This window comes from Pseudorasbora parva, chromosome 2 (genome assembly GCF_024679245.1).
Source record: "Pseudorasbora parva isolate DD20220531a chromosome 2, ASM2467924v1, whole genome shotgun sequence".
NCBI classification, from domain to species: domain Eukaryota; kingdom Metazoa; phylum Chordata; class Actinopteri; order Cypriniformes; family Gobionidae; genus Pseudorasbora; species Pseudorasbora parva.
In genome coordinates, this window is record NC_090173.1 from 18,679,069 (window position 1) to 18,692,933 (window position 13,865).

Genomic DNA, 13,865 nt, shown 5'->3' on the forward strand with positions numbered 1-13,865 from the left:
TCTGTTTCTGCTGGATTCTCTGATGGATCTTCACCTGCGTCTTCTTCAGCTGTTTCTGGAGGACAAACCAATAACAGGAAATTACACGCAAAACTATCACGCAAAAAGGGTTAAAGATCTAGCCTGATAAATTTAGGTTCATAGATTCATAGTTTCCTGTAATGAGATTATGAATGAATATGAAACTGAAATGTCAGCAGTATTTCATCAGTGTCCAGTTTTATATGAATACTTCATCCTAAAGTCAATTCTGTCATCATAAGATGCATGCGCAGTAGAGAGTTTTGGCGAACTGTGGATAGATAAATACTCAAACCGCTCACACAAAAACAATTATTTACAAAATTTCCCCATTAATTTACAGTAGATTACAGGCAGCTAGATTGACCTGCAGAATGGTGTAATTTTACAGTAGACCTACTGTAAACCAGTTTAATACTATAAAAAATATTACAGTACTGTGCTGTAGAAAATATAGGCTATACAATATAATACTGTAAGGTGTTTGGCTCCCATTAGTGTTCCTGCTGTAAACTCCATACATGGTTTAATACTTTAAAAAGTATTAAAGTACTATAAAATGTGATATTTATTTTGCAAGAAACTGATTATGTATAATTTGCATTCTAAAACAAAAAACACTAAAAATTGCTGGCAAACAAATGGCTCAGACAAAAGATGAATTCAAAACATGCTTTTATTAAAGCTAATAACATCAAATCCATTAATTGAATGAAAATAATTCTTCTTCACCAGTGAGACTGGGCTGAACAGAACATAATGCTGTGACATGTAAACATCTGGTTGCAGTTCTCAATGCTAATTAAACCTGATTAAATAAAGCCCCTCTTTAAATTTGGTTTAACCTGATTAAATAAAGCCTGTTACAAAGGACACTTATTCAGCACTTCAGGTAATAGATTTATATTAGTAGTGTTTCAAACGGGGAGTTATTCAATGACTATGGACCATTAATGCCCCCTTGTGGAATAACCGAGTAATATGATGTGCTGGAAAGTGCGTCATTCAGTTGTTGTTATGACCATCCATAGAGTGGACTGTGGAACGTATGAGAGTTTGCCTCAGTTCAGAAAGAGGTGCTATTAATCGTGTGCGTGCATCTAAAAGTAAGTTTCTCTGTTTATTGATCTTCTGTAAATTGTTCTTTATGGATTACCACCATAATTACAGTTTGTTACATACAGTAGGTCGAGTTATTGCCGCCTATACGGCCGATCAACCAGACTATATTATCAGATTGCATGCATATAACGTAATTTCAACATTTCGTCCTTGCTGTTCATATCAAGCGTAAGTGTAATTGCTTTTTGTCGTGTATATTTATATACTTTGTTGAAATTGCTACGTTCACGAGGCAAATGCATAGTCATTCTGTTATGCACGGACTTTCTATATGACGTCATTGACGCTACAGCCGCGGGTTCGAGCCCCGGTCTAACCAAAGTTAAATAATTTTGAGATAAGATGACAAAAGTGAGTAATATGACTTCTGGATATGCTTTAATGTCTTTCTAAGTATTGAAAACATTTGTATCTTTGTTATTGATTATTTGTTATGCTATTATTTGTATTAATGTTAAGCACTGATATATTGGTTTCTATTTGTCTTATAGAACCACACATGCACCCAATAAATCCTCAACAAACCCTATAAGCATCTTCATTGCGTCCTGACCAGACGTACCACAGTGATTAATTTAACCCGATCCACATTAGTTGCTACAAAACATATGGTCCTTCGAGCCGGATGCAGTAATTGCTGTGGATAGATTGAAGATGTTTTCAGACAAGATGACCAGAGATGGACGGCCAGCTGACGTTCGTCCTAAGCGGCGTATACAGCCTCCAGCCTGGTTGGAGGATTATGAGGTTGCTCTCCCTCACTATGGCCAACAGTCTCAAGCAGCTCATGCATTCCTTCATCACAGAGAGTTACAGGCAAGACACATTGAAAGGGTAGCCGAGATGACCCCTCTCATGTATCCGTCCGCAAGTGACGAGGCCATGTGGGCAGAACGAAGAGCCATAAGTAGTTCACCCCCCCCTGGACCAAGATATGAAAGCACACCTGTAGTTCACCCGGTGGCAACGGAGGATGTATCTGAGATTCTGAAAATGATGCAACAGCTTAGACGAGAAAACCAACAACTACAGTCTACAGTGCTAGATATGCAACAGCAAATGGGCATTGGCAAAGCCTCCTCAATCCACCAAAGAGCGGAGCCTTCGCGATATGACATGGCTCGGTTGCCATCAAGCCGAGCACCTGTACCAGAACATGAAGACTGGCCATTGCCACCTCCTCCTGTAGTGGATGATGACATCTCTCCCCCCATAAGGGATGTACCACCCCCACCTCCTAGACACAATGTATCAGATATGGTGGAGGAATTAACCACTAAACTGCGGAGATTACAGAATAAGGAGCAAACACCCTCCGGCATATCAACACCTGAGTACTGTGAACCTGAGATGTACCCTATGGCAACAACTCCACAGCAGAGGGCGCAATATTATTCACAGTCGAGGCATCCCCAAACAGCCCCTACCGCCAACCTGCCATCCTATAGAGACACAGGACAGCATCCTTACTACCATCAACAAGAGAAGATATACAGAGGCCCTACACCCACAATTCCTGACTTCACCAAGGGAGACCCACGGGAGTTTGCACGACTGAAGATCTCATTAGACAATCTTCTACCTGAGGATGCTACTGAGAGATTTAAATATCAAGTTCTCTTGGAGCACTTGAAGTTTGAGGATGCTCTCCTCATTGCAGACTCTTACATCAATTCCTGCAAGCCCTATTCAGATACCATGGCTTCTCTTGCTGAGCAATATGGGCAACCTCACCAGTTAGCCTTACGGCGGATTGCTGATTTGATGGATGATGCTACTATCCGTAGCCATGATGCCAGTGGATTCAAAAGGTTTGCACTGAGAGTCAGAGCATTGGTCGGCATGTTGGACCAACTGGGGGATAGCGGCAGGGTTGAGCTCCAGTGCGGTTCGCATGTGACAAGACTGTTGTCGAAGTTGCCCCACGACTTGCGAGCTGATTTCAAAAGGTATATGTACCCCTTAAATGTTCGCATACCCACTCTTTTACACTTTGCAGACTGGCTTGAATATGAGCTAAAAATACAGGAGAGTGGTTTCGAGTTTCTTGGAAGTGACAGAAGGGAGCATACTGCCCAGAAGAGAGACAGGCGCCTAGATTTTAAATCCACCAAGACAATGGCTATATTCCACAGTGCGGACCCTGCTCTCAATACCACATCTCCCGAAGAGTCCAGTTTGAGTGTGGCTAAACCTCAGGACAAACCAAAAATGTTCTGCCCCTACTGCACGAATACCCAGCATTATTTGAATCAGTGCCATAATTTCAGCCAGCTCACAAAGGATCAGAAAACTAACTGGGTGAAAACCAATAAGAGATGCTGGCGTTGTGGTCGGTCTCATCAGGCAGCGCAGTGCCGTTTGAAAAACAGCTGTAAAGTATGTAAGGGTAAACATCTCGAGGCACTTCATGAGTTGAATGAGAGGCCAGTCAATGAGAACACTTGTCTTGTCAACAAGACCAATGATGTCCTGTACCTAGACCGACCGTTAGGATGTAGTCAGGTCCTGTTAAAGGTTACGAAAGTAATTCTTCGGAATGGGGAACAGGCCATTGAGACGTTTGCAATTTTGGATGATGGCTCAGAACGCACCATACTTTTGCAAGCAGCTGCTCAGAAACTGAAGCTACAGGGTGAACCAGAAGACCTAGCTCTGAGAACTGTTAGACAGGACATGAGAATCATACATGGAACTTCTGTGTCCTTTACCATCTCTCCAGCTTGTCAGCCTCAAAGAGTCTTTAAGATACACAGGGCCTTTACTGCAGACCAATTGGGGCTTGCTGAGCACACATGTCCAGCTGCGACACTACAGAATAAATACAGACACCTCAGAGGGCTGCCAATCCCTTCCTTTGATAGTGTACGGCCCCTTCTATTAATCGGCTCTGACTATCCCCACTTAGTTACCCCGATTGAGCCAGTGCGCTTGGGTCCTCCTGGTGGACCGGCAGCAGTGAAGACCCGACTAGGCTGGACAGTCCAAGGACCTGCTAAGCTTGTGCAACATCCACTTCTTACCCTGCAATGTCTCAACATATCAATTCGTTCCCCTTCTAGTGAGCTCTTCAGACATATTGAGAAACTTTGGCAACTTGATGTACTGCCCTACCGGAGTGAGAAACTTGCCACCAGATCCAAACAAGATCAAGAAGCCATCGACCTGCTAGAGGCAAAGACAACTCGAATTGACATCAAAGGAACCCAACGCTATGCTACGCCCCTCTTAAGAATTAAGAATATGCCGAAATTACATGCCACAAAGCAAGCGGTAATGCCTAATCTTCGTAGCACAGAAAATCGCTTGGCTAAGGATCCTGCGAAATTGGAGGCTTACAGAACGGAAATTCAGAGACTGATACAGGCAGGCTATGTAGTTGCAGTACCGGAGGAGAAGCTCACTGGGGAAGAAGAATCATGGTTCATCCCCCACCACATGGTGAGCCATAATGGAAAGAACAGAGTTGTTTTCAATTGTTCTTTCTCATACAGAGGAGAAAATCTGAATGACCTGCTTCTACCTGGACCAACTCTGGGGTCCTCCTTGCTCGGGGTACTGCTACGATTCCGGGAGCATCCAGTAGCCTTTAGTAGTGATATAAAAGGCATGTTCCATCAAGTAAGACTACTTCCTGAGGACAAGCCGCTCCTCCGATTTCTATGGCGTGATCTGAACAGAGAGGAGATTCCTAGTATCTATGAGTGGCAAGTACTCCCGCTTGGAACGACTTGTAGTCCGTGCTGTGCCACATACGCACTACAGAAGCACGTAGTCGACCACAGTGAGCCAGGAGATCATTGCAGACACTCCATCGAAAGGTGTTTCTATGTAGATAACTGTCTACAGAGTGTCGCTACACCTGAGGAGGCTAAAGGGCTGGTGAATACACTGAGGAATCTGTTAGCGGAAGGAGGATTTGAACTACGGCAATGGGCATGCAATTCTCCTAATGTCATCAATCATCTGCCACTGGAAGCCAGATCAGAAAGCAGTGAGCTTTGGCTTAACCAAACCAAATCAGATCCTCAAGAACTTGCATTAGGGTTGCGCTGGATGTGTCAATCTGATACTCTTGGATACCAAAGCCGCCTCGCTGACTGCTCAACCCCCACAATGAGAAACATATACAAGGTAGTGGCAAGCCAGTATGACCCCCTTGGGTTTCTTGTTCCATACATCACTCGGGCTAAGATACTTATACAGAGTCTGTGGGCGAAACAGAGAGAGTGGGATGATCCACTACTGCCAAATGACATTCTTCAAACATGGCATGATTGGCAACGAGAACTGCCACATCTAACTGAAATCACACTACCCCGCTGCTATGTGAGTTCCCAGATGGACTCCCTGCACTGTAGTCGGCAAGTACATATTTTCAGTGATGCCTCTGAACAGGCCTATGGGTCTGTAGCATACTTGCGCACTGAGGATCCAAGGGGAGGTGTAAAGGTGTCTTTTCTCACAGCCAGGTCAAGAGTAGCCCCTAAACGGCAGTTATCTGTGCCTAGATTGGAATTGTGTGCTGCTCTCACTGGTGCACAGTTAGCTTCATTATTGGCCAAAGAGCTCACCCTGAACATCGAATCCTTTGTTCTCTGGACTGACTCCACTACAGTCCTGACATGGCTGCAGTCGGAATCCTGTCGCTACAAAGTATTTGTGGGAACCAGAATTGCCGAAATACAAGAACTCACAAGTGGGCACACCTGGCGGTATGTGGAATCAGCCAATAATCCAGCTGACTACATTACTCATGGGAAGACTCTAAAAGAGCTGGCAACAGACAAAATATGGAGACATGGACCAGAATGCCTCTTGCTCTCACCCAGCTGCTGGCCCATTATCCCCAAAGTAAGTACCGCTGAAAATCCTGCCGAACTGAAGAAGGCTACCTTTTGTAGTCACCTAACAGTTGCTGATGCTCAGTCCTTGCCTGACCCCCAACAGTTCAGCAGTTTTAAAGCTTTGGTCGAAGCTGCAGCAATTCTTCGCCATGGGGCGGCCGGTAAAGAAGGGGATCCCTCTGCTGAGGATCATCAATTAGCAGAAAGAGACATTCTAAGGAAATCTCAATGTGATAGCTTCCCTGAGGACTTCCACTGTTTAGTGGCAGGAAAACCAGTACCGTACTCTAGCCGACTACTAACATTGGCACCCGAATATGATCACACAGTAGGGCTTATTCGAGTTGGTGGGAGACTTCGCCACAGTCAACAGCTGGACGCAGATATCATCCACCCAGTTGTCCTGGATCCCTCTCACAAAATAACCCAACTACTCATTCAGAACATAGATAAAGAGCTTCATCACCCTGGTTCTGAACGGGTCTTTGCGGAGATCCGCCGTAAATATTGGATTTTGCGCGGTAGAGAAGCAGTTAAACGGCAGCAATTTTCATGTCCTGACTGTCAAAGATGGCGAGCTAAGCCAACTGTGCCTCGTATGGCAGACCTCCCTCAGGCCAGACTGCAAATATTAAAACCTCCGTTCTTCTCCACTGGAATGGACTGTTTCGGACCCTTTACCGTTAAAATAGGTAGAAGATGTGAGAAAACGTTGGGGCATTTTGTTTAAATGCCTGACTACCCGTGCTGTCCACATCAACCTTTTAAGCAGCCTTGACACTGACTCGTTCCTGATGGCTCTAAGACGCTTTACAGCACGCCGGGGGAAACCTTCAGAATTACTATCCGATCAGGGCACAAATTTTAAAGGTGGAGAAAGAGAGCTCCAAGAGTCATTCAAATCATTGGGTCCCACCCTGCAGATGGAGCTGGCCAAACAGCAAATTCAATTCCGATTTAATCCTCCAAGTAGTCCCCATTTTGGAGGAGTTTGGGAACGTGAGATTAGATCCATCAAGTCAGCTCTGTATGCCATTTTACAAGGGCAAAGTACAACTGAGGAGGTCCTGAACACAGTTCTCACTGAAATAGAAGAATTCCAAACCTCTGGGTTACGTCCCTACCGACATTGCTGACCCCAACCCAGTAACTCCAAACCTTCTTCTTATGGGGCGGCTTGATCCATCACTCCCCCAGACAGTGTATCATGAAACAGAACTCCTAAGTCGGCATAGATGGAGACACTCTCAGGTGCTTGCAGATCAGTTCTGGACACACTTCACCAGGTACTATCTACCCAACTTACAAACCCGTGCTAAATGGCAGCGGGACAAGGACCAGTTGCAGCCGAATATGATTGTTCTGATTGTGGACCCACAGTTACCTAGAGCCCTCTGGCCAGTTGGGAGGATCACTGATGTTTTCCCCGGGGCTGATGGACGAATCAGGACAGCTGAGGTGAAAATTAAGGACAGAACCTACATCAGACCCGTAGCGCGCCTCATAAAATTACCAGCACTCCCAGACATTGGTGTAGTAGCAGGCCCTCCTTAATATGCAAATTTGACAGTGCAAATTTGGGGGCGGCTGTTACAAAGGACACTTATTCAGCACTTCAGGTAATAGATTTATATTAGTAGTGTTTCAAACGGGGAGTTATTCAATGACTATGGACCATTAATGCCCCCTTGTGGAATAACCGAGTAATATGACTGTGCTGGAAAGTGCGTCATTCAGTTGTTGTTATGACCATCCATAGAGTGGACTGTGGAACGTATGAGAGTTTGCCTCAGTTCAGAAAGAGATGCTATTAATCGTGTGCGTGCATCTAAAAGTAAGTTTCTCTGTTTATTGATCTTCTGTAAATTGTTCTTTATGGATTACCACCATAATTACAGTTTGTTACATACAGTAGGTCGAGTTATTGCCGCCTATATGGCCGATCAACCAGACTATATTATCAGATTGCATGCATATAACGTAATTTCAACATTTCGTCCTTGCTGTTCACATCAAGCGTAAGTGTAATTGCTTTTTGTCGTGTATATTTATATACTTTGTTGAAATTGCTGCGTTCACGAGGCAAATGCATAGTCATTCTGTTATGCACGGACTTTCTATATGACGTCATTGACGCTACAGCCGCGGGTTCGAGCCCCGGTCTAACCAAAGTTAAATAATTTTGAGATAAGATGACAAAAGTGAGTAATATGACTTCTGGATATGCTTTAATGTCTTTCTAAGTATTGAAAACATTTGTATCTTTGTTATTGATTATTTGTTATGCTATTATTTGTATTAATGTTAAGCACTGATATATTGGTTTCTATTTGTCTTATAGAACCACACATGCACCCAATAAATCCTCAACAAACCCTATAAGCATCTTCATTGCGTCCTGACCAGACGTACCACAGTGATTAATTTAACCCGATCCACATTAGTTGCTACAAAACAAAGCCCCTCCAAAATAAATTTGGTCACCCTCTTTTTTAAGAAGATGACCAAAGAGTCACAGTTGTTGCCTTTTTCTGCACACTCTTCTCCGTCTTCTTGGACACCACCTTTGCCTGGCTGGCTTTTGTTCCTCTCTCGGGGTTCACACCAATACAGCGTCTACAATATAATTACAGTACACAGAAATATAATATATTAGGTGAGGTAAGTAAAGATTAATTGCACTTTAGACACATAAAACACACTGCATTCAAATATAGGCCTAAATATTCTAGTTTGTTGCCATTATGAGAGTATTTGGATATATTATTTGGATACATATTTAGTTTAAGTTTAAACTGAGGCATTAAGAGACCTGAGTATCTGAGCGTTATGTAGACAGCATTATATAACTTTGTCAGCAGTATTAAAGGGATAGTTCACCCCCAAATTAAAATGTTTTCTTCTGTTGAACAGAAAAGAGGATATTTGAAAGAATGTTGGTAACCCAAATGACTATCATAGTAGAAACAAAACATACAAATTGAAGTCAATAGCTAACTGTCATTCTTTAAAATATCTTCTTTGAATACAGAAAGTCTGTTCTATTCTGTTTTATTGTTTTATACTCTATGCCTTCCTTATGTGACACTTACCTAGCAAAAGTGGACGGAGGGAGGGTCAGGGTGCGCTCAACATCTGCTGCAGTGGCAGATATCTGGAGAACAGAGAAATAGTATGTAGTGAAATGAAAATGTGTGTACAGTCACAACAGGCATGAAGAAAATAACAAGTGGAATAGTACTAAGCAAAACTCACATCAGCACGGAGTATCAGTCCCTCTGTGTGACATTTGGTGGCTGAAAACATAGAAAAAGTTAGGTAACACTAAGTTAGGTATTTTAAAGTTCAGTTATTAACTGTTAACTAGTTGCTTATTACCATGTATATTACTAGGATTTTGTCTGTTTATTAGTACTTATAAAGCACATGTTAATGCCTTATTCTACATGACCTTATTCTACATCCCATAATCCTACCCAATACCTAAACTTAAATGCTACAAAAACTACCGTACTAACTTTTAATAAGCAGTAAATTAGGAGTTTATTGAGGCAAAAGTCGTAGTTAATAGTAAATGTGTTCCCCATAGTAAAGTGTTACCAAAAGTTATTATGCACTCAGGGAAACAACACTTTGCATTCGGAAAAAAAAAAACTATGAGTTTACATTTGCCTGACATGCATAAGCATTGCTGCGGGTCTTTTCAGATATGCTACACATTATCAATTTTATACTACAATCCACAGACCTACACAACAAAATAAACTTATACAGACAATGTTTAAAATATAATCTCTCAACGAATGGTAGGACTATGTAAAACAGAGGCAGCCAGAAGTAACTGTTAGCCTCATTGCTTTAGAGCACATTTAAAAAAAGGGAAAAAAGTTTGTTTAAAAAAAAAAAAAAAATTATTTTGATAATAAAATCAAGTCAATATTACAAAGTAACACTTTTTTTCAGTTTGCATTTACCTTGATAAATTGGCAAAGTGAAAAGCCATATGCTGGTGATGCACCGTCCTCTCACCTGTGCTGGCAGGGTCACAGTCGGAGCGAAAATTATTCCTTAATTTAATCCGCTTCTTATTCTTCTTTCTTACAATAAAATATGCAAGTAATATAATGTTAAACCTTAAATGTAATGTTAATCATTTTTGGTTGCACGCCTGTTGATGAAATTTTATGCTTCGTGAGCAGACTCAAAAACGTGACTATAATATAAAATATTATATATTAAAAAAATACTGTATTAACAGTACACTGTAAAACCCAACAAGTTACGGTAACTCAAACCATTTGAGGAAACCGATTGCTTCAAACCAATTAAGTTTTAAAACCATTAAGTATGAGTACTGAAAACTCATATACATTGAGTTAAATTAACTCATATTTTAGTGTTGTTTAAGTGTTAAAACTTATATTTTAGTGTTGTGTTGATCAATTATTAAGAGTAAACTGAACTTAAAGATTTTAAGTTAATTTTATTAATTCAGTTTGAATTCAGGTAACAAATCTAACTAAGTCTTAACAACTACATGGTTACTTAAATGGTTTTAGGAAACAGATTGCGGCAAATGGTTTAAGTTCATCAAACTCAAAGTGATTAAGTTACATAAGACTAAGCACAAGCTAACATTGGTACAAAATGAAGACAGAACAGGAGGGTATTTTTAAGTAATTTATTGAAATATAACATTTACATCATAAATACAGTATGCCATATGTTCACAAATATAACTAGACAAAAAATATTAGACTTTTTCACCAAATAAAACAGCACAAACATGTTTAAAAAAGTCTTAAACATTTAAATAACAAAACATATAAAATAAAAAAAATTATGTAAAAAGGTACGTTTCCTCAAAAAGCAAAAGCACTGTATGATCTTTAATGTACTCTAAGTGTATTGCACTGACCGAAGACTTGGCAGACATCACCACCTCATCTTTAAAGACAATCAAAGCATCCAGTGGGTTTAAAGGTAACGTTCCCTCTTCCTCCTCGACAGTAAGGATGGTGACTGTTGGCTTCTGCACCTGGTCAAGCTCCTTTTTCTATATGCATTGGAAAAAAAGTTTGTATGTCACCACATATAAAAATAACCCTTGTCAGGGCAGACACCATATTTCAATTTTCATAAATAAAAAAAACGTTATAAGGAACGGATTATTGTTGATTTAATTGGGCATGTGCTTATTTAAAACCCTGTAGTTCAATTTTGTAAAGATGTTAAGTTGTTTGTCAGCAAGGTTTAATTGGGGGAAAAACATTTTCAGGGGTGTATCAGCCGAATGTTCTAGACCTTGAATTGAATGACGAATTGAATTGAATGGAATTCAAGCGATAATGCACACATTGCAAAACATTTGTTTTTCATGTCAGTATGTCATAAATAGAAAGAGGCAACAGTTTACTGTCAAAGATTTGTCGCTCACATCACGCCGCATCCAGTGTAGACAACATAACGGACTATAAGGGGCTCTTTTGTCCTGTCGCGCTGCTCACATCCGGTGTAGACAAGGTGAAACAAGACAGATTTGATTAACAAATTTTAAATGGATAATGGCAAGACATCCTTGGTGTAAATTACGTTCTTCTTTCAGATTAATATAATCAGAGCGGTATTAATAAATGTCCTGGTTAATCCAAGCATTATAATGGCAGTAAATGGCTGTCCAAAATTTGAAGCCAAAAAAGTGCATCTATTCATTATAAAAGTAATCCACATGACTCTGGAGGGTTAATAAAGTACTTCCGAAGTGAATCGATGGGTTTATATAAGAAAAATATCCATATTTAACTCGTTATAAAATAAGAAAATAACTAGATTCCGGCGCAACGATGACGTCGGATATAGCGTAAAAAAGCATAACAGCCACGGCGTTGACGGCGGACGCAGCGTAAAAAACATAAATGATGTGACGATGATGTCGGGCGTTGCACAAGCGTTTTGAATCACGAGAGGATATTTTTCTTACACAAACCCATCGATTTAATTCAGAAGGCCTTTATTATTCCCCCGGAGCCGTGTGGAGCACTTTTAAAATGGATGGATGCACTTTTTTGGGCTACAAATTTTGGGCTGCCATTCACTGCCATTATAAAGCTTGGACGAGCCAGGACACGTATTAATATAACTCTGATTGTATTCGTCTGAAAGAAGAATGTCATTTACACCAAGGAGGACTTGAGGGGGGGAGTAAATCAGGGTGAATGATTCCTTTAAGCTTGAGCTGAGATTGGTTTATTATGTGTCAAATAAGCTTTTGCTGTGCTCAATGTATATGCTAATGAAAGCCTAAATTAAACGTTTTGAAGACTAGATTTTCAATGGACAGATTAATAAAATTCTTATGTGTTTGGAACAATATGAGGGTTGGTAATTTATGAATCATGACTGAATTTGTATTGGCAAGTGGACTATACATTTAAGACAACTTGAATGATCAACTATCAGTCACTGTAACCACACCATGCATTTATGCTGGTGGCAGCTGAAAGGTTAACATGTTGCTAAATAAATGTAATGTAGTTTTGACATGTGTCCTACCTTGTGTCTTGAAAACATCTCCTGACTCTTCCTTTTAAATAGTAACAGACCTGCCAGGATCGTAGTTTTTTTTATGATTCATGACAAGACTTCTTTCAACCACTGCAAATCTAGCATTGCCAATTACCTTACACCTTTACAAACCCAAGGCAACTTCAGGATAACTGCCAGTGAAAATATAACACACGAAATGTTTCTGTTTATATTAGGAAAGCCGACTATAACAACAACTTTCAAGACTTGACTAGTATTCTCCTGAAGCAATACAACATGACTTTGAATGATAGACAGACTGGACTTTGGACTTTAAGCCTTTTAAAAAAATCATATTGCTTCAGAAGACTTACAAGTTGTGCTAAAAGACATTTATGGTCATAATTACGTTTGCAAAAATAGCAATTCATTCAAAAATTAAAATTGAAGAACAAACTTATATTTGTATGAACATTATGTAACTGTTCATAACGTTATCATTTGCATTTTGCACAGTAACGTTACAAAATTCCATTGATTTGTTCAATGTTAATTCTAACTTACTTACTCATAGAATTGTAGCCACGTTGCTGCCATTGCACCTTCGTCTTTGCTCTGAAAAGATTTAAAAGCATGGCAACAATGTGTTAGTGTGAGTTTCAAATGAGAAAACGTCATGAGAAACAAATAACAGTTTAAAATTTTATCTAACGTTAGCAAAACAGGATCTAAAATGCTCCTCAAGTCACTTTGTTCACCCCGGAGCTTCAGCTGCTTTAGTCAAATTAACTAGCATCACATATGATAGAGGAAACTCGAATTCGATTAACAATACATTTAAAACGGTTGTAATATAAGGAATGCGTGAGTTTGCATTAACGTTACCTTTTGCTTTAACGTAAGTTAGTTAACGTCACTGTGGCACGAGACGAGAGACATGGAAAGATGGCCAACTGTCTCAAAAGCCAGCGTTTATCTGACTGTGAGAAAGCACAAACATATATTTTTTAATTCCCCGCTGACAAACTGCAGTGTAAAACAGCATAATTAACTCCAAACGTGTACATTACCGTTGATAACACTGGTGCAATGTCACATGCCTGTCCTGTCGTGTGTGCACTTGTGGGTTTTGTTATGTTGAGCATGTGCTCGTGTCCCTGTCAGTTCCCTCCCCCTTGTTATCTGATTATTGGTTAATTTGCCCCACCTGTTCTCCCTCATTATCTGCCTTGTTTGTTCCCTTTATAATCTCCTTGTGTTTGTCAGTCTGTGTTGGATCCTTGTGTACTGTCTACGTCTTCCGTTCCCCTGTGACTTCCTTGTGTTATGTGTTCAGTTTCAGTTTATGTG

At 40.5% G+C, this 13,865-nt stretch overlaps 1 protein-coding gene and 1 long non-coding RNA gene across 2 annotated transcripts; one reads left to right on the forward strand and one right to left on the reverse strand.

Annotated features, from left to right (window-relative positions):
• The first annotated feature begins 1,039 nt into the window (after positions 1-1,039).
• On the forward strand, positions 1,040-6,720 carry LOC137048782 (uncharacterized). The gene is made up of 2 exons (XM_067427058.1): positions 1,040-1,127; positions 1,635-6,720. The coding sequence occupies exon 2, from the start codon at positions 1,798-1,800 to the stop codon at positions 6,718-6,720; it is 4,923 nt and encodes a 1,640-aa protein (XP_067283159.1). The 5' UTR covers positions 1,040-1,127; positions 1,635-1,797.
• A 4,157-nt stretch (positions 6,721-10,877) lies between these two features.
• Positions 10,878-13,494, reverse strand: LOC137051257 (uncharacterized). The gene is made up of 3 exons (XR_010899918.1): positions 13,401-13,494; positions 13,084-13,130; positions 10,878-11,046 (listed from the first exon to the last, which is right to left on the reverse strand). It is a non-coding gene; the product is annotated as an uncharacterized lncRNA (long non-coding RNA).
• Between the last annotated feature and the right edge of the window lie 371 nt (positions 13,495-13,865).